Genomic DNA, 24,967 nt, shown 5'->3' with positions numbered 1-24,967 from the left:
CAAGCTCTGGTGGGAAGTGAGGGGTGAGCTGTCAGCCACCAACGCTCAGCAGCTGGGGGAGGAGAATCTGGTCAGGAGCTCAATTTCAGACCTGAAGTTTGATATTTAAGGGAGATAGTAAATGACTCTTGTTCCTTTTCTGATACTGTACAGTCTCTCCGTTCCCTCAAGATGGCTCTCAACCCATCCTATTCCCATACTTACCCTGAACCATTGGAGCAGCACTGTCCCATAGAGATGTAATTCTAGCCATATGTCTAATTTAAAACATTGTAGTAGTCACACTCAAAAAGTTCGAAGAAATAAGTGACATTAACTTTAATAATATCCATTATTTGACCTAAAATCCAAAATATTGTCATTTTAATAGATAATCAACATAAAAATTCTAATGAGATATTTGTCTTTTTTTATGCTAAGTCTTCAAAATCTGGTATGTACTTTACATTTACAATATAATCCATTTCAACTTGGACTGGTCCTGTATCAAGGGCTCCATAGCTATGTGTGGCTCATGGTCATCGTATCAGACAGCACAGCTCGAGAGGTTCTCCAACCTGCCAAATCTCCACTGGCTCTTGGGCTTTGCACTTGACATTTTCACTTTCAGCATCACTTCTACTGGAAGATTCCCAAGGCAGGTCGGGGGGCCATATTCCAGTGATTGCTTGTTTGTCTGCCTGCCCAACAAAAGCATGTGCCCTATTCATTGTGGTAACCCCAGCGCCCAGCAAAGTGTTGGGCACAGAGTATGTACTCAGTGATTTTTATCATGAATAAATTATAGCAACACTCTATTTGTATATAATTTAGGAGTCAGGAGGCTGGTAGAGGCACAGATTTTTCTCTTTCTTCTCTTCTGGCTTTGCAACAATATCAGGATTGATGGAGACATACCTAGACCTTCCTCTGGGAATCCGGCTGAACTTGAGACGGTGTGCCCTGGGTGGCATTAAGAGGCTTTACCTAACAGAAATGAACTGAACAGTGCTTTGAACAGGGCACTACCACTCTCCTTTTGTTATTTTCCTTTCCCTTTGTTCTTTCATTTTCCATGACTTTGACAACAGCCCTCAAATTTAAGCACCCAAGACTGAACGTCCATGAAAAAAAAAAAGCCACAAAATGCAGAAGTGATGGTGACAATAGGTAACTCACTGCTGTGGGAAATCAAAAGGGTGAGGAGTGGAGAAACTGTTGAAACTTCTCAAACACAATAATCTCCCGCCATTAGAGCTTGGACTGCGAGTGATGTGGGTACCTGAAAACCCGCAGTGGGTGTTGCCTTATCTTCTCCCTCTGAAACGTGTTGCTTGCCTCTTTGGTGATGAGGGCTTACTTGCCTTGTCGCATGCTTGAACTGTTGTGTGAGCATAGCTTTTTTCTTTTTCTTTAAGAGAGAATTTGGCAAAAAATGCTCATGCTCAACAATGGAAACTCCCATTTTCCACATATCTTCAAATTAAAAAAAAAACCCACCTTTTCATTATGAATAATTTTAAACATACAAAAGGGAAGGAGGTTGTATAAAGAAGCCTCAAGTTCCCATCACCAAGCTTTAACAAGGATCAACTCATGGCTGATCTTCTTTCATCCTTGTCTCTGCCCACTCCCCCCACCCATTGTATTTTGAAACCAATTCCAGATAGTATAGATCTGAGATAAAATCTACACATATTTAAATATGCATCTGAAAGAGGTGTTTGTTTGTTTGTTTGTTTGTTTTTAAACTTAGAAAAATGGCTTCCCTTGCTACCTCTGTTTTTTTTTTTAGTGAGATCAGAATTGCAATTCAGGTCTCTATGTTCCACGTTATGGTGCGTTCGTAGGTATTTAAGCTGCTGGTGAGTTAATGACATGAGCAACCAGAGTTGCTATTAGCTCCTGATTTATGAAGCCACATGTTCAGCTTGTATGATGGATATCATTAACATCGGGCGTGGCGGGCGCGTTCATCTGTCTCTGCCCAGCACTCTTCAGTCATGAACGCACTCAACAGATGGGGAATTTCATGGCCACAAATGGAATTGTTTATCCTCTTATTGTTCCCGTGTCAGCAATCAAACTAAATCCATTACCCACCAATAAAAAGATCAGCCTACTGCCAATTCAGCCATGGAAGGAACCGAAGCTATGTTGAAGGGATTTAGAGTTTTAGAGGGGATAAAAAAGTAATAAGCCACATAAAAAGTTAAGACCCCAGAGAAGAGTTTGAGTCTCTCATTCTAAAGCTGAAGGTTTTAAGGGATTTAAAAGGGAAGGCCTAGAAATTCAACCTTCTCTGTAACATAAAATATACTCTGGAGACCTCTAATTATAAATATTGCATAGCTTTTATTGTCTGTTGATGGCTTTATTTCACTTTACAAAGAAAAGCACTCAAATTGGGCTTTGAAGAAAAAGGAAATGTCGGGTTCATAATGGAAAAGCTGCTAAGATGTCAATGGTGTTACTAATGGTAGGAAGATTTTCTTTTGTGGAGATAAATCATTGTCTATTCTTTACAAAGTTGTCCCTCATTGGCCTAGATGGGGGGGTTCTCTGTGCACTGATCTGTAAGAGGGAAGGTTTCTAAATCCTGTGGACCCCTCAAGGCTGCCCTCCCAACATTTTTAGTTGACCTGGACTTCAGAAGGCATATCTTAGAACACTTTTTGCTTTTTGGCAGGTTATTTTTATATCAGGATATAACCGGCAAGACATGTTTGTTCTCCTGCTCAGTAGTTGTAGCTGAGGATCTGGAGCAATGTAGGCTTTGCATTTATTTGGTTGCAAAGTTCAAGACTTTAGCCAATGAAAAATCAGATTGAGTAGTAAAAAATCAGACCAGTTGTTTCATTCTTTCTTTCCCATTCTTTGCTGCCAAGTTATTGATAATTTAATGGTGTGTATGCCAGCTGTCAGGCGAGGTGATAAGTTTCTAGAGATGATTAAGACAAAGTCTTTTACCCTCAGTTAACAGACTAGAGGGGGAGCTAGACAAGGCAATAAATGATTGGACAAAGAATAAGATATATTTATGCCACAGAGTGATAGCTAGAGGCACAAAGAGAATGTCATGGGCAGAGGAGACCTCAACAAGTGTTCCTTTATGCCCCTAGGGAGAAGGGTGAGGCTGCAGTGAAGGGTCCACGTGGGGACAGGAGGCTGGTCAGGGAGGCAGGGGCACGATCCTCGTAGCCTTACTGGTCTACTATGGGATGTGTGCCTTCTCTTGAAGGATTTTAATTAAACGAAAAACATGGTCAGACAATTTGGGTTTTATAAAAACCATCCTGGGCCCAGTGTGGAGAATGGATTGCTGGAGGTTAAGAAATGGAGGCAGGGAAGCCATCAAGAAGGTGACTGTGGTGATCCAGGTGGGGGGTGGTGGACCCAAACCAAGGGGGCTTTGTATATGGGGTGAAGAGGAAGGTGTAATAATGACTCATTAGTTTGTTAAAATGACAACATTGAAAAATATGTAAAGTGTTTGAACAGAACTTGTATAATCTACACTCAGTTACTGTTAACTCATATTTCTTGTTCTTTTTTGGGATTTGGTACTTCCCAGTGGTCGTAACATAGCACAGAGGAAGAGGAGGAGAAGGAGAATTAGGGAATGGGAAGAGAGAAAGGACACTGTATCGAGAAGAGAGTGTTTGCCCGTGTGTCTCCTGAAGTCTCCGCCCTGCAGGAAACATTACCTGTGGTATGAAGAAGGAGAGGCGAGCTTGGTGTTGGAGGTGTTGGAGGTCTTGTGAGGTGGTGGGAGTTTGGGGAACCTGAGGTCAAAGTTTCTCAGACAGGAAAGCCTACCTTCCTTGGGTAGCTGCTATGGCTGAACCTGTCTATTCCATAAAGCTGTGTGTGAGGGATTTGCTTTTCTTTCTGGATGACCAGCTCCTGCCATTTTTTTCTGTTCTGTTATTCCATGATATTTATATTTGATAGTTTTTAGTCACTGTTACCAGCACAATTGTGCAAAGGTCAGGCTGTCTGAAGCAGGTAGATGATCTGATTTAAGGAAATCTACTTGTGGAAAGTAGAAAGTACTTTCTACTAGAAGCTTCTGTATAAGATACAAACAATGTTAGATTTGTTGAAGAAACCAGAATGATGACTCTATTCCTCCTTCCGTCCCTCCTACTTTCTTCCTTTTCTTTCCTTCCTTTCTTTCTCATTTTTTTCCTTTCATTTAGCTATTTAATCAACAAATGTTACTGAGCTTTTCTAACACCGTTGAGATAATTTACTGACTGGGGGCTGTGGCTTCTTCAGGAACAAAGCTGCAAATATGCTGATCTGTTTCCCCTGCTGGATTATGTGCTCCTTTGGAAGCAGGGGTCTCTCTTCTATCCATCTTTGTATCCCCAGAACCTGACATAGGATTTTGCACTGAGTGGTTAAGGGAGATATCTGTGTCTATGTCCAAATTACTTGCTACCACTTGCTAGCAGTGTGAGCTTGGTCACTTACACAGCTCTCTGAGGCTTGATGTTATCATCTATAACATGGAGTTAATAGCAATATCCACCTCAGTAGGCTGTTTTGAGCAATTAAATGACATAACACACCTGAAGCACTTATAATGCCTGGCTCATAAAAGCTCAGCCATGCCCTCAGTATTAGGTTTACAGTAAATGTTACTGAACTGATTCCCTAGGACTTAGTGTAAGTTTATTAATTTGCATGTAAGTTTAGGCAAGACAATCTACTCTATTGGAGTCTCTATTTTTAAAAGGTTTATCTGAAAACTGGAAATTATAATACCTGCACAGCACCTTAACAGGATTATAATGGAAATGGAAAAGCTTGCTTTGTCTATTAATTATAAAAATAACTGAACTCCAATAAACTACCTAAGCATAAACTTAGATATGGGGGCACCTGGGTGGCTTCATGGGTTAAGCCTCTGCCTTCGGCTTAGGTCATGATCTCAGGGTCCTGGGATTGAGCCCCGCATTGGGCTCTCTGCTCGGCAGGGAGCTTGCTTTCCCCTCTCTCTCTCTCTGCCTACTTGTGATAGCTTTCTGTCAAATAAATAAATAAAATCTTTAAAAAAAACCTTAGATATGTTTTTTATCTTATTTTCAAAAGATGACACCGATTCTTTTAGTTCATAAAGAGCACCTGTAAAACTGTACAGCTAACCTTATAGTTATAGTCTGGATGCTTTCTCCCTAGGATCAGGAGCAAGGCAAGGATATCTGCTCTCCCTGCTCTTACCGAACATAGTACTGGAAGTTCTAGCCAATGCAATAAATCAAGAAAAGCAAATAAGGGGCACCTGGGTGGCTCAGTGGGTTAAAGTCTCTGCCTTCGGCTCAAGTCATGATCCCAGAGTCCTGGGATTGAGCCCCGCATCGGGCTCTCTGCGCAGCAGGGAGCCTGCTTCCTCCTCTCTCTCTGCCTGCCTCTCTGCCTACTTGTGATTTCTGTCTGTCAAATAAATAAATAAATAATCTTAAAAAAAAAAAAAGCAAATAAAAGGTGTACATATTAGAAATGAGGAAATCAAACTGTCCCTGTTTGCAGATGGCATAATTGCCTATGATTCTCAAGGAATCAACGATGTTGCAGGATATAATATAGATGTGCAAAAATCACAGTTCTGTATACTAACAACGAACATGTGGAAACAGAAATTTTAAAAAAATACCACTTATAATTGCTGTAAAGAAAACAAAATACTTAGGTATAAAACTGACAAAACAAAAAAAAGTAACAAAACATGCCTATGAACTGTGTCCTAAAAATTACAAATGCCGATGAAATGAAATGTTGATCTAAATAAGTGGAGGGGAACCTGGGTGGCTCAGTCAGTTGAGTGTCCGACTCTTGATTTCAGCTCAGGTCATGATCTTAGGGTCATGAGATCATGTGCATTAGACTCTGCACTGGGCTTGGAGCCTGCTTAAGATTCTCTCTCTCCCTCTGTCCCCCTCCCTGGCCCCCACTCATGAGTGCACTCTCAATCTCTCTCTCTCAAAAAAAATTAACACAAAATGGATCATGGACTTATATGTAAAATTAAAACTTTTAGGAAAAAATTTAGGATAGAATCATAGAGCTCTATGGCTAATCAGAGTTCTTAACTTGACACCAAAGCAAGATAGGGGAAAAAATGATACATCGGACCTCATCAAATCAAAACTTTTTGCTCTGTGAAAAGGCACTCTGTAATTAGATGAAAAGACTGGGGCGCCTGGGTGGCTCAGTCATTAAGCGTTGCCTTCGGCTCAGGTCATGATTCCAGGGTCCTGGGATGGAGCCCAGCATCAGGCTCCCTGCTCAGTGGGAAGCCTGCTTTTCCCTCTCCCACTCCCTCTGCTTGTATTCCCTCTCTTGCTGTCTCTCTATCTGTGTCAAATAAATAAATATAATCTTAAAAAATAGTTTATTTAAAAAAAATGAAAAGACAAGCAGTGGACTGTGCGAAAACATTTGCAAACCACGTATTTGTCAAAGGATTTATAGCTGGCATATACAAGAATTTTCAAAACTTGACAGTAAAAAAATAATCTAATTAGAAAATAGGCAAAAGACATGAACAGACATTTTAGCAAAGAGGATATACAGATGGCAAATCAGCACTTGAAAAGATGTTCAACATCATTAGCCATTAGAGAAATGCAAATGAAAAACGGCAATGGGAGCTCACTACATGCCTCCCAGAACAGCTAAAATAAAAAACAGTGGTAACAGCAAATGCTGGTGGGATGTGGAGAAACTCACACGTTTCTGGTGGGAATGTAAAATGGTGCAGCCCCCTGAAACAGTTTGGCAGTTTCTTACATAACTAAACAAAACCATATGGCATTCTTGGACATTTAACACAGAGAAATGAAAACTTATGCTCATCCAGAAACCTGTACACAATCTTTCATAGCAGCCTTATTTGTAATAGCCCCAAGCTGTGAACAGTCAAAGTGTCCTTCGGCAGCTGAATGGTTAATTGTGGCACATCCACATCATGGAATAAAGAAGGAACTATTAGTACACTCAATAGCCTAATCAATCTCAGGAGAATTATGATGAGTGGGGGAAAAAAGCCAATCTCAGAAGGTTTTGTGCTTAAAATGTACAAAGTTATAGAAATAGAAAAGAGATTAGTAGTTGCCAAGGATTGGGGAGGGAGAGAAGTGGCTCTGGCTCTAAATGGGTAGCACAGGGCATCCTCGTGATGGAATTGTTCCGTATTTGGGCTGTAGTGGTGGCCATATGAATCTGCGCATGTGACAAAATGTGACAGAACTGAGTACACACACAAATGAGTTCATGTAAAATTGTGAAACTGAATAAGGCAGAAGCAGTGTATCAGTGTCAATTTCTGTGATATTACACTACAGTTGTGCAAGGTGTTACCATGGGGGGAAACTGTGTGAAGGTGTATAGGATCTCTCTCTGTGTTTTTTCTTTCAATTGCATCTGAATCTACAATTATTTCCAAATAAAAATTTAAAAATACAGAGAGGGCACCTGGGTGGCTCAGTTGTTAACCGTCTGTCTTTGGCTCAGGTCATGATCCCAGGGTCCTGGGATCCAGCCCTACATTGGGCTCCCTGCTCAGCAGGAAGCCTTGTTCTCCTACTCCCTCTCGCTGTTGCTTGTGTTCCCCCTCTCACTGTCTCTCTCTTTCTCTGTCAAATAAAAGATCTTTAAAAAAATAAAAAAAAAATACAGAGAAAGATGAAAGAAATATAAGCTAATTTGTAATGATCTTTTTCTGTTATTCTATAATTGTTATCATAGAATCAATTGTTATCACATATCCAAGTGACCAATCTATAATACAGTTCTGTCTCTGACACCCAGCTCATCCTTGATGGTTTCTACCACCTTTTTCGGTATGTTCCAAGTTCCAGCAAGGCATCAGGATTGGGCCACGTTTACTTCTCCAGCCTCAACTTGCCAACTCTTGATTTGCATCTGACACCCCAGCAATGCTGAACTGTTGAAAACTCTCTGTGTTATTGTTCCTGCTGTTCATTGTCCCTGGAATGGCCTACCTCCTATCTAACTCCATCTTTCCTTCATGGTTCAACAAGGAATCACTTCTTTCATGAAGCCTTTCCAATTTTTTTTTTTTTTTGATCACTGCTCTTGCTGTACTTATTTAAAATTATAACCTAAACTCTCCATAGTTTGAATCAGGCTTGGTTTGGTGTTGCATTTTGCAAAAGCATCACAGCACAAGTCTGACTTGCAGAAAGAATTTTAAAACAATCTATGTCATTATTGCCGTCTCCTGAGACACTCCAAAGGGGATTCCATTCATAATACAGAGACAAAGTTTAAGAACAAAACCAAACCACTCTCTCCTTATTTATCTTCCAGTGCCTGCTTCTTGGCTGCCCCTCATCTCTTCCTCTCTGCTCACCTCACCTAAGAATCTCGTTACACTCATATTGCTGTCTCAAGTCTTTTCTTCTCTTTCTTTCCTCTGGATTTACTACTTTATTTTCTGCTAGTGGCTCTTAGCCCTTTCTGATGTAAATCCTTCGAGACTCTGTCATTTGCCAGCAAATCCTAGGTTACTAGGGTTACCATAACAAAATCCACAGACTGGGCAGCTTGAAACACAGAATTTTATTTCCTCACAGTTCTGGAGGCCAGAAGTCCAAGATCAGGTGTCAGCAGGTTTGGTTTCTCCCAAGGCCTCTCTCCTTGGCCCACCTTCTCACTGTGTCCTCACATCGTCTTTCTTTTGTGTGCATGCATCTCTGTATTTCTTTTGTGTTCAAATTTCCTTTTCTTAGAAGGACACCAGTCAGATTGGTTTAAGGTCCACACATATGACCCCCTTTAACCTTATACCTTTTTGTAGACCCTACCTTCAAATGCAGTCGCATGTGGAGGGAGTTAGGGCTTTAACATATGAATTTGGGGGAAACAATTCAGTACATCATACTGGGTAACTGAGGCTACCCAAGAAAGGTGGGGGAATCCAGGCTAACAAAGATAATACCCTGCTATTGGCCAGACAGGGACATAGGGTGGAATCAATGAAAGTTTGGGAGGTGCTCCATCTCTCTCTCGTCACAAAGTTAGGGAATATCTTTTTCTACTCAATTTTAAATCAAACGTTTAAAATCTATACATTTTGGTGTTTCAGTAACATGACAGGGGACCAGTCCTCCCTGTCTGCGCTCATTTTTGGTGAGATCATCTAAAACCCTTTATCAAGGCCGTGAAAATTAATGAAAGGATATCTCATTTAGAAAGGAGTTGGAGGCCAGCAGGGGGCGCTCTTGGGCCCTACTACGTGCTGTCAATTGCAGACCCAATAGGAAGAGCCGCACCTTGGGGTGAACATTTCTATCCCAGCTGGAGGAGGAGAGGCTTTCCTCCTGCCTCGGCAACAGCCCAGCCAATGAGAAAGAGTCACAACACAGCCAATGAGAAGCCGCTATCCTTTAAACTCCCAGGTTAGGCCAATGGGCTTTTTGTTTATATCAGCCCTTCCAACTGCCCTCCTCTCCTTTGATCCGGGTGTTGTCCTATGGTTTTGCGGTAGCGTGCTTACTCTGGATCGCAGTTCGCTGTTGTTTCAAAATAAGACCACGTTTTGCTGGTAAAATAACAGACAGTTTTATTTTCTAAAGTTAACAAGGGTATATGGTAGATAACTAATGCCGGATGTCAAGGACAAGAGCCAGAACAGGGAGCCCTGTGGTGCCAATGAGTGAGCAGCACGACCACTGCGTTGCCTTTTTCTAATTAGATGTAAGTAGCTGTCCTTTTTTTTTCACCTTGGCACTTTTGCTCTTGAAGCACAGTTAGTTTGACTTCTATCCAAGGACCTACTTTACCAATAATTACAAGCACTTCTCTGTATTCAATCTTTCTACATCCCTTTTCACGTTAAATTGGAAACTTTTTACAACATACCTTTAAAAATAGGAATTTAACAAGGAGGATTTTCATTTTTTTTTAAATTTTAGGTGGGCTCCTGGTATGGGGCTTGAACTCAAGGCCCAGAGATCAGGACTTGAGCTGAGATCCAGAGTTGGACACTTAACTGACTGAGCTATTCAGGCACCCCTAGTCTGTCTTGTCTTTCTCTCCCTTCCTCTCTCTCTCTCTCTCTTTTTTTTTTCCCTTTCTAAGATTTTATTTGTCAGAGCAAGAGCGCACAAGCAGGGGCAGAGGGAGAGGGAGAAGCAGGTTCCCCACTGAGCAAGGGGCGCATTGTGGGGCTCCTTGCCGGGCCCGGGATCATGACCTGAGCAGAAGGCAAATGCTTAATGACTGAGCTACCCAGGCGCCCAGCTACTTTGTTTTTTAAACAAATTAGAGCGGTTTTATCAGTCTGGAAACCTCATTGCTGGGAGTCTTATATTCTTTCTACCAATTATACTGAAATGAGACTTGGTGTACTGTTACTTCATGTACTTTTTAATAGTCTCCTCGTGGTTGAAGCAAATACCATCAAGGCTAGAGTCATAAGCAAGTGGCATCTTCTTTCTGTTCAGGCTTTGATGGGCACATCCTGAAAGGTCTTAGCCTGAAAATAAGGTGGATATTTGAGGCAGGAGCTTGCAGGGCAAGCCAGTCATGGTGGGGAAGAGGCAGGACAGCGCTCAGGCAGGGTCTCCCAGTCTGGTGGAGGAGTCCTGAGGTAAGTTTCTGGTGTTGTCCTGACATTCCTCAGGGGCTCATCACCTTACCACATGCTATGTAGAACCAATTCCAGCTGAAATCTGAGCCAGGTAAGTTTGAAATGTGAGAAAATTGCCATCCTCTCAAAGTGTGGTTCCTCGATCAGCAGCATCACCTGTGAACCAGTTAGAAATGCAGATTCTCACTTCCCACCTGGATTTAGTGAATCAGAAACCCTGGGGACCAGGCCCAGCAACCTATATTTTACTAAGCTCTCCAGAGCTTCTGATGCACGTTGAAGGATGAGACTACCGCTCTGTTTCCATCACCATCTATGCCAAGAAGCCACCAGACAGGCCCAGGTGCTGTTTAACTTTCCTAAACCAAATTGACTTACCAGCTGCCTCCTGGGTTCCAACCCAGGTTGACAGGATTTGAATTTCTCCAGGGTAGGAGGAAAGGATTGACCTATATCTTTAACTAGCATCCCAGGTACTTCTTGTTCTGAGGGAAGTTTGGAAGCCCTTAGTGTACAGCTGATATCACTGTAGTGATCTGCTAGTCAGCTGCTGGGGTGAAAGTCTTCCTGTGAACCTAGCATTCAGGAAAGGGAAGAGAAATAACATTTACTGAGCAAGGACTGTGGGCCAGCCACTGTTGTAGACATTTCGCATACGTTACTTCCTGCTGATGTTTATAACAACCTTATGAGGTTGTTTGTGCTCAGAAAATCTAAGTCTTTACCCTAGGTTACTCAGTAAGAAGCAGGGCTGGGATTCACCCCCAGTACCCTTCTGTGTGACCTCCAGCATGGCCAGCTCCACTTTTCTCTGACGTGTCAAAGGTTTGCAGGACCTTCTTTTGTTTTTCTTCTCCTTTTTTCCCTTTTAATGAAATAAGATCCTCTATTCTGCAAATACTTATGGGTCCCCTACTGTGTTCAAGGTATTGTACACAGGGGTGTACAGTGTTTAAATGCAATTCAAGAAGCTCTCAGACAACAGAAGGCACTTGAAAGGTAGTGAATTTGGTGGCTGGGAATGCAGGGTCAGGATGACCTTGGGATTGAGTGCTAGTCCTACCCCTTATTAGCTGTGTGAAGTTGGTTTTTGTTTGTTTTGGTTATTTTTTTGTTCTGTTTTAAACTTAGTTTCCTCATATGTGCAAAAAGGACACAGTAATGCCTCTCTCATAGTGGGCAACTCCTTGATCAAGGGACTGCACAGGTTGAGGACCCAGTAAATGACTCTTACTTGAAACTGTTATAATGAAACTGTTACTGTTTTTAGTTTATTATTGTTGCCAGCTGTAGTACATGCCCTAGTAAATTGGCCTCCACTTTTCCTAAGAGTTGATATTTATATTTATAAAGTGACACTAGTTTGGTTAAATATTACTAAAAAACCCCTAAATGTCATGTTCCTGTAATCATTCCCTTGTTGCCCCCCCATCACCGCTACCTGCAGAACCCCAATTTTCCTCTTCCTAAATACATGTTCTCCTTCCTCCTTTGGGAAAATATTTTGTTAAGGTGCTGAGCTGTGTACTGAGTATATAGGAGTTAAAGGAGATGTAGAAAATGAACGAAAATTAGCCTGTCCTTACTCAGGTGGCCACTCCAGCCTGGTGGTTCTCTTTGGACCTCTTTCCATTTGTATGTTGCCTCACAAACATTCTTTTCTCCGATGCAATGCTTGGTATATGGTTCACGTTGGTCTCCGGTAAATGTTGCCAAAGCCACATGGGACCAATGTGTATAATTGCAAAGATTTGAGAGGTTTTTGATTAAAGGGGCAACTTAGACCCATGGGAGGGATCTTGGTGGAGATGGTTGTTGGTTATGTTCTCTCAGTGTAGCAATTCTTGCACATAGGCCTGGATAGTTTTAGAACAGCCTTATAGAAAAGGATATTTATAATGTCCCTGTGGGTTTTTGTTTGTTTGTTTGTTTTTGGCCAGGAAAACGGGGGGCAATGAATAACACAAGCCCACAGGTTTAGGGTCGCATGGAAGGTTCTAGAAGGAAAAAAAAAAGTGACAGAAGTGGTCTTGGTGATCTACAGTTTGAATTAAGTAACACTAAAGTCTCATAATTTTATTTGAAAATTTTAATCTGTGTTCATGTGAACTGTTAAGGTACACTGATATTAAAAAAAAAAAACAAAACCACAGGTGACTCTTGCAGGTCTGCACAAATAGCCTAGCCCTGGTCATCCATGTGAGTTCCGTTTCATTTCTTGCTGGCTTATACTATGTATTTTGAAGAGAGGATTAAAGGAGAAGGGACACAAAGTTAAGACAATAGTGGAGTATAAGCAAGTTGGTAGTATGAATCAAAAGTCATAAAGATGTCCATACTCATAATATAAAAATTCAATTTGGGGTTAACTTAAGAAGTTAATTTAGAATATGATTAAAAAAAAAAGCCATATACACATTATTCATTGCTATGTCACTAGTAGGGGTCAAAATTTGGAAGCAATCTTGATGCCCCTAATAAGGATGTGTTTAAATTTCTATTCAAGAAAACGTTGTGTACTTTTAAAAAGAATAATTATGAAGATTATGTAGCAACATAGAAAATACTTAAAATGTCATGCCTTAAGGGAAATGAACTGGAAATCACACCACCCAAATGAAAAAGATGGAAAGGAAGTATATCAAATGATAGCAGCTGTGTTTGGGTAATGGCATGATGGTAGTTATTTTCTCTTTTTCACTCATGATTATTTTAATCAGTTTTCCAATTTTATAAATTGGAAAACCAATTAAAAATCCCCAAATTAAAAAGCCAGTACTTAAAGCCAGAAATAATGAAGTAGGGTTACTTTAAAGTTGGCTGTTCTGCACGGAGCTTCATGAGGGATTTCACATGGGACAAAATCACGAACAGTTACTGCAATTTGCAGGGGGTGTGCATTTATTCTAAGAGTTGTGGGGTGGTTGGAAAGACAGTGGAATAATAGCAACAGAAACTAGACCCTCCCACCCCCAGCTGCTGGTAATTGAACGTAGGGCTTCAAGAAGCAATTTCTGCCCATTCAAACTGCAGCTCATCCCTGGAGACTACCCTGGGCAGACCATTGTGATGGTGATGGCGGGGATGTGGGCCAGCCTCCACTACAGCTCCCTGAGGGTCAGGCGTTTGATGGAGGGCCTGGACAGCTGTCTCAGCTTGGGGTTGCTGGTCATCAGAGACAGGGCAGTATGTGCAATGTTGACCCAGAGGTGAACAGTCCCCTTTCTCAGACCCACTCCCTGGAGGCAACAGTCCCTCCAGTTTCTAATCCAAACAACCATTAATCTTTCTCTGGGTTAAAAGGCCAGGAAAGCAAGTTTTGCTCTCTATTTTGATACTGTACTTGTCTGTATTTTACAAAAGTGGACTGACTTCACTGACCACTGGAAAACACCCCACAGCTGTGTCCACAGCTATGCAGAAATGCCAAGCCCAGCACAGCCGTTCTGGTGCATGGAGAAGTGAGAGGAGTACAAAACGAATAGGCTGTTTATTGTGGCACTTGACAAAAATCATAAACTTGATGTGCTTGAAACAAGTCAGTATTGTATATCATAAAACAAGTTAGGGATACACATGTATTTTAAGTGAAAATTCCACCAAATGTGGTATTTTTGTGAAAGTGATATTATACAAACTTTTGAATATTATTCTAATTTTTCTTGCCGTAGCCAATAAATTAATCCATATAAATGGAGCTATAACCCCCAAGAACTTTTTCATCTTTTAAAGGTAATAAGAACTAGGATTTGACTTAGAAAAATATACTTGTTGTCTTAGAAATAGCAAAGTGTTTGGTTTAAAGAAATGGGCTGAATTTCTTCCCTCACACTCTTTTAATAGCTGGTTAGTCAAGAAACACCTCTTTTCCATATTCTGAAATTGTAAGGACCAACATGATGGGTATTAAGATAAAAAAACATGAAGTCTTCCTAAATCTGTTTCTTCATGCCTGACCTTTAAATCCTTCCTCTACAGAGTCATCATCAGTATGAATACCAAACACTCCTCCTGGTGAGTCACATTTAGACATCTGGCTACTGGTAGTAAAGGTTCGAACATTTGAGATCGAGAATGCATTTTTGTGTCTCAAATTATTTTACATTTCCCAAACTCAAAATCACACAGTAAGGACTATGGGATACATAAAATCTAGGCATAGTATCTTCAAGCTGGAAGAGGCCTTGGTCTCTTGAGTAAAACTCAAGACCAAGGGACTGGAGTGGAGCCCACAGCCCTTGACCCCTAACCTAATGTCATTCTAGTGATGCTACATCACCTTGTAGAATATAAGGGTTCTAGATCTTGACTTTTTTGGGAGGGTGGGTTGATGGAGAAACGCATACATGTTTTTTGCTGTGCCAAAGCTGTTTTGAGACCTTAACAACTTTTACTCAAGTTTCCTGAAGGATCTCAGATAGCCAGAGAGTTTAGCTGTACTCTCAGTCACACAGCTTCTGCCTTCACAACCCATGATACTCATGAAATGCTGGAGTGAATTTTAGCTAGTTATGGTCTGCAAAGTATAACTGAAATTCTGTTGGTACTGTCCTATGCTTGCCTTTTGGCCACTTGGTATAAATGATTTGAGTGTTCTGTAGGAATTAAAACTATACCCTAATGATATCATTTCTAAGCCAAAAATACATTCATGCATATAATAAACATAAACCAAATTTTTAACAGTGGCTGTCTTCTGGATGGTACAGTAGGAACAAATACTTTCTTTTGTGTTTATCTCTGTATTACCAGTTTTTGGTACTGACCATATTTTATGTTTATAGTTAGAGAAACCTATCAACATTATCTCAGTGTTATTTAAAAGATCTTAATAAAGAACTTTATACAGACAAAGTGGGCCTGGCCAGGCTGAAGGCAAGTAATGCACTTCTCTTGCATTTTCAAAAGTCCTGATGTTATTATATATACATAACTTAGTCGATTAAAACTTTAATTCTATTTAAAACATGACTAAATCCCAAGTACACCGAGATCCACATTGCCAAAGCTGGTGCAGGCAAAAAACATCAGTGTGGGAACCTTTATGAGGAGAAATGAGCTGTAGAAGTTTCTGGAGGCTGGGGATAGCAGGCAGATGACCATCCTTAGATTCTACTTGCAAGGCTGAAGTCTATAAACTGCAACACTGCTTCCTTTTGAATTAATTTATTCTGAGCACCAAACATATCTTTCCAAAGAGGGAATTACCGTGTAGGATGTTAGTGTTTTTCTCAAAGGAACAATTTATTTATCTGAGGATCAGTCTCTAATATTTTACCTCTTTGGGTCTGTTTTAATCCTTAAATATTAGTTACTAGTACTTTTATAAATTAAGATGAATCTGACCTAAAACAATGAGGTGGAATTTTTCTGTTCTGCCCCTTTATTTCTTTGGCCCTTTTAAAATCAGAAAATGTGCTTGTTGTAACAAAGCCAAACAATATAGATGTTGATGAAATAAAAACAGGAAGTATAAGACATAAAGTGACTATTTTCTCAATTCTCTGTACCCCAAATTCCATTTCTCCAGTGATAACTTTTAATATTTTGACATGTCTCCTTTTCTGTCTCTCTAGACATATATTTATATATAATTTAGTAAGTAAAAGTCAGACCATGTAAAGATATAATTGTTCTGCTTTTTTCCAGTTTAGTGGTATATCACAGGCATATTTCCAATAGATTTATCTCATTCTTACTGATAGCACTATAGCATTCCATTACTTAATATACTGTGATTTATCTCTATACTATTAGTGACTATTTAGGTTCTTTCGTATTTTTTATTAGGAAATGTGCTGCCAGAAACACCCTTGACATACTTCTTAACATGCTTATGCTAGTATTTCTATAGGATAAATTTCTAGACTGGGGTTACTGGGCATAGGATATGTACATTTATGTTTTTGATAGATACTGAGTTTTTGCCCATTTGGTAAATAGAGCAGTGGCAATCTGTGGGGTTTGGGGCAGGAACATGGATCCTTAAAGTCTAGCCCAAGGTCTGACATAGTGGTCATTTTCCCACCGTTTTATGGAAGTAGCTTGACTTTGAGCACAGGGAATCTTTTGCAGGATAAGTTTGTATCACATTCAAAACTGGTAACAGGTATGTTTTATGTGGAGTTGAAAAGACAGTTCTGGCTAGCTTGGCTTCTGTTGTTAGGACTGTGATGGCCAGTGGTAATTCTATCAGCGAGAATGAAAATTAATATAGTTTCATTGAAGCTTCAAACAGAGCAGACAGATCCTCTTCTGACTGAGGGCGTGGTGCAAGCTTGGTGACCCTTTCCTGAAACAGGAAGCAAAAAGGATTTACCCAGGATTTTGAAAAGATAGTTTGTTAAAGCTACTAGGTTATGTAAGTTAACTTGGCAGTAAGAAACTTGAGAATGGTCCTATCTTTAAAAATCTTATTTCTTGTTTGCTTCATGCTAGCTGGTCCCCCAGCTCAGAAGTTTATCAAGTGACTCCGCTTTCCCACAAAGCTTTCAAAAGCCATTGCTTTTGCCTTATGTTCAGAAGCCAGTAGCCTTCTGCCCAAAGTACAAAACCTAATGAACCTCGGGTACAATGCAATACTGATCAAACTCCATTGGACAGCAGTCTCGGCCAGGGGAGGGTCTCTGTGCAGAAACCACTGTCCCAGGCATAGCAGGTGCTGCCAAGGAAATAGAACTGGGTTGTCCTTCACTTAAAAGACAAAGTATTTTGCAACTTGGACTCAAGGTATATTCAAAAAGACTTCACTAGGACATCATCTTTCAGGCTGTGGACAATAAGTGACTCCTTTTTAATATGAACTAAGGTTTTATTTCTACCTTCCTAAATGAATTCAGTGACTTGCTCAATTTCTCCTGTTAGTGAGTGAAATCAGCAAAGATGGCACACCCTCTTTTAATGTATACCCCCAGCTGGGTCTCCTTAATCCTAATGGGACAGGAGATTAAAAGATACCATAATGACTACCCTGTGTCCAAATTTCTGGGCCTAAATGAAATTAAGGTATATGCCAGAGTTTGGGTTCCATTCTCTTGGGCCTCTTAGTTTGTTTTCTTAGGATAAGTACTTGTGTGGGAGCATAGCTGGTAGGTGAGGCAACTCCATGAGGGCAGGGCTGTGCCCATTCTTCGTGCCCAGTGCCTGCTAGGGTGCTCGACAGTTCTTTCTTGAATTAATGAAAATGGTGTGAGGGGGGATATCGGCATCTCAAAATTCACATCATCAGGACAGAACGGACTCCACCTGCCTCCCATTCTTCTCATCACAGCAGTGACACCCAGTCACTCAGGGAGAAGCCTAGGAGTCCTCTTGATTCCTCTTTCCCTTCTCTAATCCACCAGCAAATTTGTCAGATCTACCTCCAAAGTCAATCCCCAATATGACCACTTATCACCTCCTGTTCCACCACATCCAAGTCTAAGTCATCCTGACTCCCGCCTCCAAAAGTCTGTTTCCACTTTTGCTCTACTCTCTCCCCTTGGAGGCCATTTCCATACAGCCCAGAGTGATAACTTCCCTCCTGTATAAATTTGTTCATATCATTACTTGCTTAAATGCTCTTTTGGGGCTTCCCATTGCAATGACAAGACCATGGCCTCCAATGCCACTCTGTTCCTGCCTTGCAGCTCACCTCAGCGCTGATTATTCTTCCATCAGTTCATCTCAGTTAACCCCACCATCCCCTCTGAGTCCCACAAAAATGCTCATCTTCACCCTGTCTCAGGTCCTTTTCCCTTTGCCTGGAGCACTTCTCCCACATCTCTTCTCCTAGATCTTAACATGGCTGCCTTCACCTCTAGTCAGAAAGCTCTGTGACCACTCTTGCCGGAGTTCCTGCCACACTGTCCCAGGTAAAATCACTATCCCATTACCCAGGTTTCCCTTCATACCACTAATCATTATCTGAAATGATTTCATTTGTATCTTATTTGTATATTTGATTAGATGCCCATTGTCTGTCTTCTCTCACTAGAATGTAAGCTCCTTGAGGGAATGAAGAGATTTCATTTTCCTCCTTCCTGTATCCCATTCAATGCATGGTATATAGTAGGACCTCAGTAAGTATTTGTAAGGTAAAAGGGAGAATGAAAATAGGAAGGATGTATTAAAAAATTAACTCAAAATAGGCCTAAATGTAAAGACTTAAATCTAAGAGCTAAAATTAAAACTCTAACTAAAAACTAAAACTAAAAACTAAAACTAAAACAGGAAAATTTCATGTTAGATTTGGCAATAATTTCTTGGATATGACACCAAAAGCACAGGCAATTAAAAAAAATAGGTAAATTGGACTATATCAAAATTTAAAACTTTTATGCATCAAAGGACACTCTCAAGGGTTGAAAAGACAACTCAATGAGCAAAGTATTAGCAAATTATAGATCTGATAAGGGGTTAATAGCTAGAATATATAAATAATTACTACAACTCAACAGCAGAAATCCCCAAACAAACCAACTAAAAATTAGGCAAAAGACTTGACTAGATATTTCTTGAATGAAGATATATAGCCAGTAAGCACATAAAAGATGCTCAACATCTTTAGTCATTAGCAAAATGCAATTCAAAACCACAATGAGTTCTCACTTCCCATCATCAGGACAGTTATGCAAAAAATGGAAAATAAGAAATCTTGGTGAAGATGTGGAGAAATGGGAACCCTCATGCATTGTTGATGGGAATGTAAAATGATGCAGCCTCTATGGAAAACAGTTTCGCCGTTCCTCAAAAAGATAAACAGAGAATTACCCTATGATCCTATAATTTTATTTAGGTATATAATCGACTGAACTGAAAGCAGGGACTAAAACATATTTGTACACCAGTGTTCATTGTATCCCTATTTACAATAGCCAGAGGGTGGAAACAACTTAAGTGTCCTTCTGCAGATGAAGGGATAAGCAACAGGTGGCATATCCATGCAATGGAATATTACTCAGCCATAATAAGGAATGAAATTCAGACACATCAAAGATTGATGCTAAGTGAAGACATTATGCAGACACAAAAGGGCAAATGTTTGACTGCTCTTATAATGAGGTAACTGCAATAGATAAATTCATAGAGACAAAGGATAGAATAGAGTTTATCAGGGGCTGGGAAAGGAGAGTTATTATTTCACCATTAAGCAATAAAGCAGAGCTTCTATTCGAAATGATTAAAAAGTTATAAAGATGCATAGTAGTGATAGTTGCTCAACACTAAGTGTACTCAGTGGCACTGAACTGTACACTTAAAAATGGTTGGAATAGTAAATTTTATGTTAAGTATATTTTACCATGATTAAAAAAATAATTAGGGGGGCACCTGGGTGGCTCAGTGGGTTAAAGCCTCTACCTTCGGCTCAGGTCATGGTCCCAGGGTCCTGGGATCGAGCCCCGCATCGGGCTCCCTGCTCAGCGGGGAGCCTACTTCCTCCTCTCTCTCTCTCTGCCTGCCTCTCTGTCTACTTGTAATCTATCTGTCAAACAAATAAATAAAATAAAAAAAAATAATTAGGATGGATGAATGGACAGATGGGAGAAGGATGGCGGGACATGCTGAGGAGTATGGGTAAAGCCAAAGTAAATATTTACACTGCAGCAGATCTTCAGAGACTCTAAAGAATTTTTAAAATCCATAGCAAGGCAGAGACTTGTTCATGGTGGCGTACATCTGTGTTGGCGGCAGGGTTGAGGACTGAAGTTCAGCATTGACTATGGCTGACAATTCCTGCCACACTGTTCTGTTTATAACAAGAATCTTCTCTGATGAGCTCAGAGGCCCTTAAAACGATCCTGTTCATCTTTGGTGAAGTAGTTGAGGAGTCTCAGAAGTACTGGAGGCCAAGCTGATCTGAGTTTCTCCCTCACATATCTAATACCCTGTGATAGGTTAGATGAGGACATAAAGTTTGTGATCTCTCCCTACTCATATCCTCTATGCCATATAAAAGCTAAACTCCCTGAAATTAAGATGTGTTCAGCAATGCGCTTTTATAGACATGTAAGACCGAAGGACAACTGATTAACATGGGCACTGAAATAAATCCTCACTACTGCTTTTAGCACATTCATAAAATAACATTTCGGCTGGCCTGTCAGCCAGGGAGTGGAAGTGCTCATTTTGGTAGACAGCTCTCCTCAGAAATGAAATGTTTTGATTTGAAATGTAAATGTTTTTTTCCAGAGGTTTCAGAAACCCCACTTGGAAGATTAATTTATTCTTGCCTGCTCCCCTTGCAGCCTGGCTATGGCGGTTGGAAGCCTCCGTACACAGGGCTGCTGTTTGCTGCCACCAGTATGGGATGTGGTGTTTGGTCAAGAATACTGGCCTGCTTGTTCCTTCCAGAGAAAACTGATCCCTCCTTGCTGAACATAAAAGAAGCTTTATCAAATGTTGACTATGTAAATAATCTTTCTGGCAATATTCTTCGCAGCAACCAGGCTATTCCTCTCATGACCTTAAATCCTGTAGATACTAGTAAGTGAAGATTAGCCTGCTGTGTGTGTAAAACTCTGAAGTTGCCATAGCATTCCTGTAAAATGTTCACCGCTGCCAAAAACACCAAACAAAAAACCCATAATCATTCTTCATCTGCAAAACAGGCTTATGGCGGAGATCCCTCCGGAAGTCCTGTGAATCCCCTGCCCTCTCTGTATATGGAAACACGGACTCAACTCCATGGACTCCAAAATGGAACTAGTGCTAGTCTATTAAAATTACGTCTCCCTGCCCATCGCAGACACGTGATGGAAAAAGCAGCATTCGTGTTGGGGCTGCCTCTTGAATACCGCGTGAGGAGATCCTGGCCTCCTCTACAGACAGGACTTGTATTCAAAAGATCCAGTTTACCTTGCATCTTTTGTGAAACTAAGAAATTAGTTTTGTCTAATTGAGGGTTTGCTCTCTGTGATTTCCCCCGTATGATACATGCCCTGAGGCATTTAATATGATACCTAATTAGCTCGCTGTGTTAGCGGATGGTCTCAAATGTTAATCTGGATCTGTTGCTTTCTGGAACAGTTTCTGAAAGTAAAAGACTGAGTGCAGTAGAATTTAAACAGCAAACACTTGCCAGCATGTGCCGATGGCTGGAAGATGCGTTGCCGCTAGCAATGAAATAGCCAAGAATATCACACAGTTTTAGCCGAAAATCATGGCTACCATCCCTGCAGGCTGACAAACACACATTCCTGAGGCAGCAGAGCTTTCCCGAACCCTTCCTGCAGAACGGACACTATCACTGGAACCGTGCTGTCAGAGCCAAAGGCCGTGTCAAAACTGTGGTGATCACTTGGTCTCAGCCTTTCATGGATTTTTGTCATTAGGTGGGCCCTATTAAGTATAAGGAAACTTCTGAAAAAGTTGCCACCATTCAGCTATTATGTTCACCTGCACAGAAGACTTTGGAAGAGAGAGGGCTGCAGGTATGTGTCCATTAGACACATTTCCTAGCCTGTGCTTGGTGCAGTTGAGGATGGGTGAGCAAAACACGTCCCTGTACTCATGGCATTTACAGCCTAGTAGGTTTGGATAAAATAACTGTGTTGGTCCTATCTTTTGGCTATTTAGTCCCTTGGACTGTTGCTTAGAACTAAGCATTTGTGAGTTAGCCCAAGTGCTCAGCTACGCTTAGAGACATTTCTTTTTCTCATTTATTTATATTTTATTTTACTTTATTTATTTTTAAAGCTTTTATTTATTTATTTGACAGAGAGGGACACCATGTGAGAGGGAATACCAGCAGGGGGAGAGGGAGAGAGAAAAGCAGGCTTCCTGCCAAGCAGGGAGCCCAAATCTGGGCTCAATCCCAGGAGCCTGGGATCATGACCTGAGCTGAAGGCAGACTCTTAACGACTGAGCTGCCCAGGTGCCCCTCATTTATATATTTTTAGATGCAGCTGAGGCCATTGGGTTGTGGTCTAAATCAGGGAACCTGCTGGCCCATGGGCCATGTTTGGTTTGTACAGTGGGTAATCAGGGAATACAATACAAACATCCATACTGTTAATTTTTGTTGGAAATTAGAAATTCTACCAATTGGATTTTTTTTTTTTTTTTTTTGAAATTGGAAACTCAGCGAGGGGACCTGAATTTCTGTGGGGGGGATAATGCATTGTAGCTGAAAAGGCACTCACGCAATAAGATGGATTGGGAACTTCCCAGTTCACCAAAGTCCCATCACTCCCTGCGGCTTTAAATTACTTTGTTCATTGTTATTACCTACCTACCTCCTAGGACATGTGAGTCCGTTGACCCAGTCTGTACTAGTATCAACTTATGTGAGTGGTGAGGTCTTCAGCATTCTAAGCAGTTGCCAAGTGGAGAAGAAGCTAGTGTGAGGCCTTTGTTTAACTAGAGTGGGGTGAGGGAAAAGCACTCAGAGTAAGCAGGAGTGTGTGCAGGGTGGAGAGTCTAGTTAACTCTGTTTCAGAATCAGCAATAAGATCTATGTTTGCCTTAACTTTGGGTAGAAGTGCCTTGTCCTCGTATCCTTACTGTGTTTAAGTGATCCATGTCTTTCCCATTTTAGACAGGGGGACTAAATCAGCACTCTGGGCACGGTGAGCATGGTGTGGTCCAAAACCCGAGAGCTTGTGGCTCTATTTTATGGTGAGTTACAATCAGCGGGGTCTTAGCCTATTAGATTCTGATACAGCACAAGGGTATCTGATGTGAGAGAGGTGCAATGGGAAGGTAAATTCTCTTCATAAGAAATTTAGAGGGGAATCTCTACATCTATTAGATTCTACCTAATCAAGGTTGGCAGCTCAGTTTAAATTCTTAAGCAACATTTAAATAAGACCCAAAGTGACACAGATAGGTATATATGTGTATAAAATAGGCTCTCCCAGATACATTAAAAAGTGATTTTGTAATAATATTGATTTAAAGGCTATGCCTATTTTTCCACAAAATAGTAGGAATTTATAATGTTTATAATATAAAATAATATTAGTAGTCCTTTTGGAACGGCTTCAGGTGGTTTTATAGAAGACTCTTAAAAGAGCAGAACTGGTAAAAAGGGAAATTTTGCTATACCTCAAGACAAATGTGATTGCTTTTGCCTTGAGTTTTTATAAAAGATCCTTAGAGTTATATCATAAAAGCTAAAAAAAAAAAAAAAGCCAGTTTTATGGAAGAATATAAAGGTGGGGGAGCCTGGCCTCTTCCCACAGGGGAAGAGAAGAGCTGCTGTCTGGTGTGGAGGGGACCTGAAAGCTGCTGGAGGACCCCTGGGTTTTCCTTTCCCCCAAGACACCCCAAATGGACCATGTTTTCCCAGCAGCTTTGTACTTCTCGGAAGGGAGTGAGGACACACTGCATCTCTTACCTGGGGCAGCGTTCCTTTCACTAATGCAGGGATATCGGCCTTGGAGTAACCAATGGCAGCTAGACCATCATCAACATCCAGATCGAATAAGAATTTCCGGAGTGTGTCTGCCAAAATAGGCCCAGCATCTGGGATCCTGGCAGTGCGGGTGTCAGCTCCTAGAAGACACAAAGTGCTGACTGTAGAGAGAGAGAGGGTGTCATTCAGTCACAAGATAGCTGAATATATAACCTGCTGCTTCCCTACCACCAAGGACAAGAGCACTGCTGTGCCTCCACATGGAGGCCAGCCCAGCGACCAACCCCACGGAACACAGATGGGCCAGGCCAGCCTGCAGAACCCCGAGGTCCTCTGTAGAGAAGTTGGCTGAGGCTGAGCTGGCTTTCACATTTGCAATGGGCTGCTCGCCCCTGGTGTGGTGGGAAGAAGAGGAACTCAGCCAAGCAAAGAAGCACAGGGAGGAGACCGAAAAAGAAGCCTGGTGTTTGGATGAGGAGGAAGGAGCACTTGTAGGAGAAACACAGCTTATGTAACTTTCAAGGCCTGGAATTTGCTGACATCTAGAGGTATATGTGTTCAGTGTCTTTTCTCACAGCAACATCAGGAAAAGACCAATCCCTTGCAAACACCTTATGAGGCAAGGACATAGAGGTAGAAAAGCTCCAACATTGCCCCACAGGAGGAAAATTACAAAAATGGATTATGTGCGGCATGGGAAGGAACTATTTCCTTTCTATAGCTATAAAACTTCTTATTTTGGGCCTCATTGCCAAAGGGAGGGTGGGTTCCTCTAAGTAAATATTGCAGAACTAGTCAGACAGAACTAAGAACATAAAGACTCTCAGAAAACAGTATTTACTCTGTAGGTAATAATGCTGTTGGTGAAGGGGAAAGGAGGTTGCCAAGGGGTGGAAATCTGGACACGATAAGTAATCGATACATGAAATCTGAGGACATCAATGTGGAAGAGCTAGGGGTGCTGGCCTCAGGCAGGGTAGCAGTGAGAGTCCCCAGACCCTTAGCTCTCCAGCCCCTCAGCCGTTCTG

The 24,967-nt window shown here is 41.2% G+C and overlaps 1 protein-coding gene across 3 annotated transcripts in view; it reads right to left on the bottom strand.

Moving 5' to 3' along the window:
- Positions 1-15,756: 15,756 nt before the first annotated feature.
- Positions 15,757-24,967, bottom strand: part of ADHFE1 (alcohol dehydrogenase iron containing 1) — a 33,206-nt gene continuing 23,995 nt past the window's right edge. For all 3 annotated transcript variants that reach the window (XR_004381462.1, XM_032847856.1, XM_032847857.1), the window contains 2 exons: positions 23,922-24,079; positions 15,757-16,895 (listed from right to left, as the gene is read on the bottom strand). Coding sequence is in view for 2 of the 3 variants with exons in the window: in XM_032847856.1 (XP_032703747.1) it covers positions 16,812-16,895; positions 23,922-24,079 (242 nt within the window). In the remaining variant the exon portion in view is untranslated. The remainder of the gene's footprint in view (positions 16,896-23,921; positions 24,080-24,967) is intronic.

This window comes from Lontra canadensis, unplaced genomic scaffold, assembly GCF_010015895.1.
Source record: "Lontra canadensis isolate GAN:19392208 unplaced genomic scaffold, GSC_riverotter_1.0 scaffold195, whole genome shotgun sequence".
Lineage (NCBI taxonomy): Eukaryota > Metazoa > Chordata > Mammalia > Carnivora > Mustelidae > Lontra > Lontra canadensis.
The sequence above is the reverse complement of the archived record's forward strand: the minus strand, read 5'-3'. Positions and strand labels throughout refer to the sequence as shown.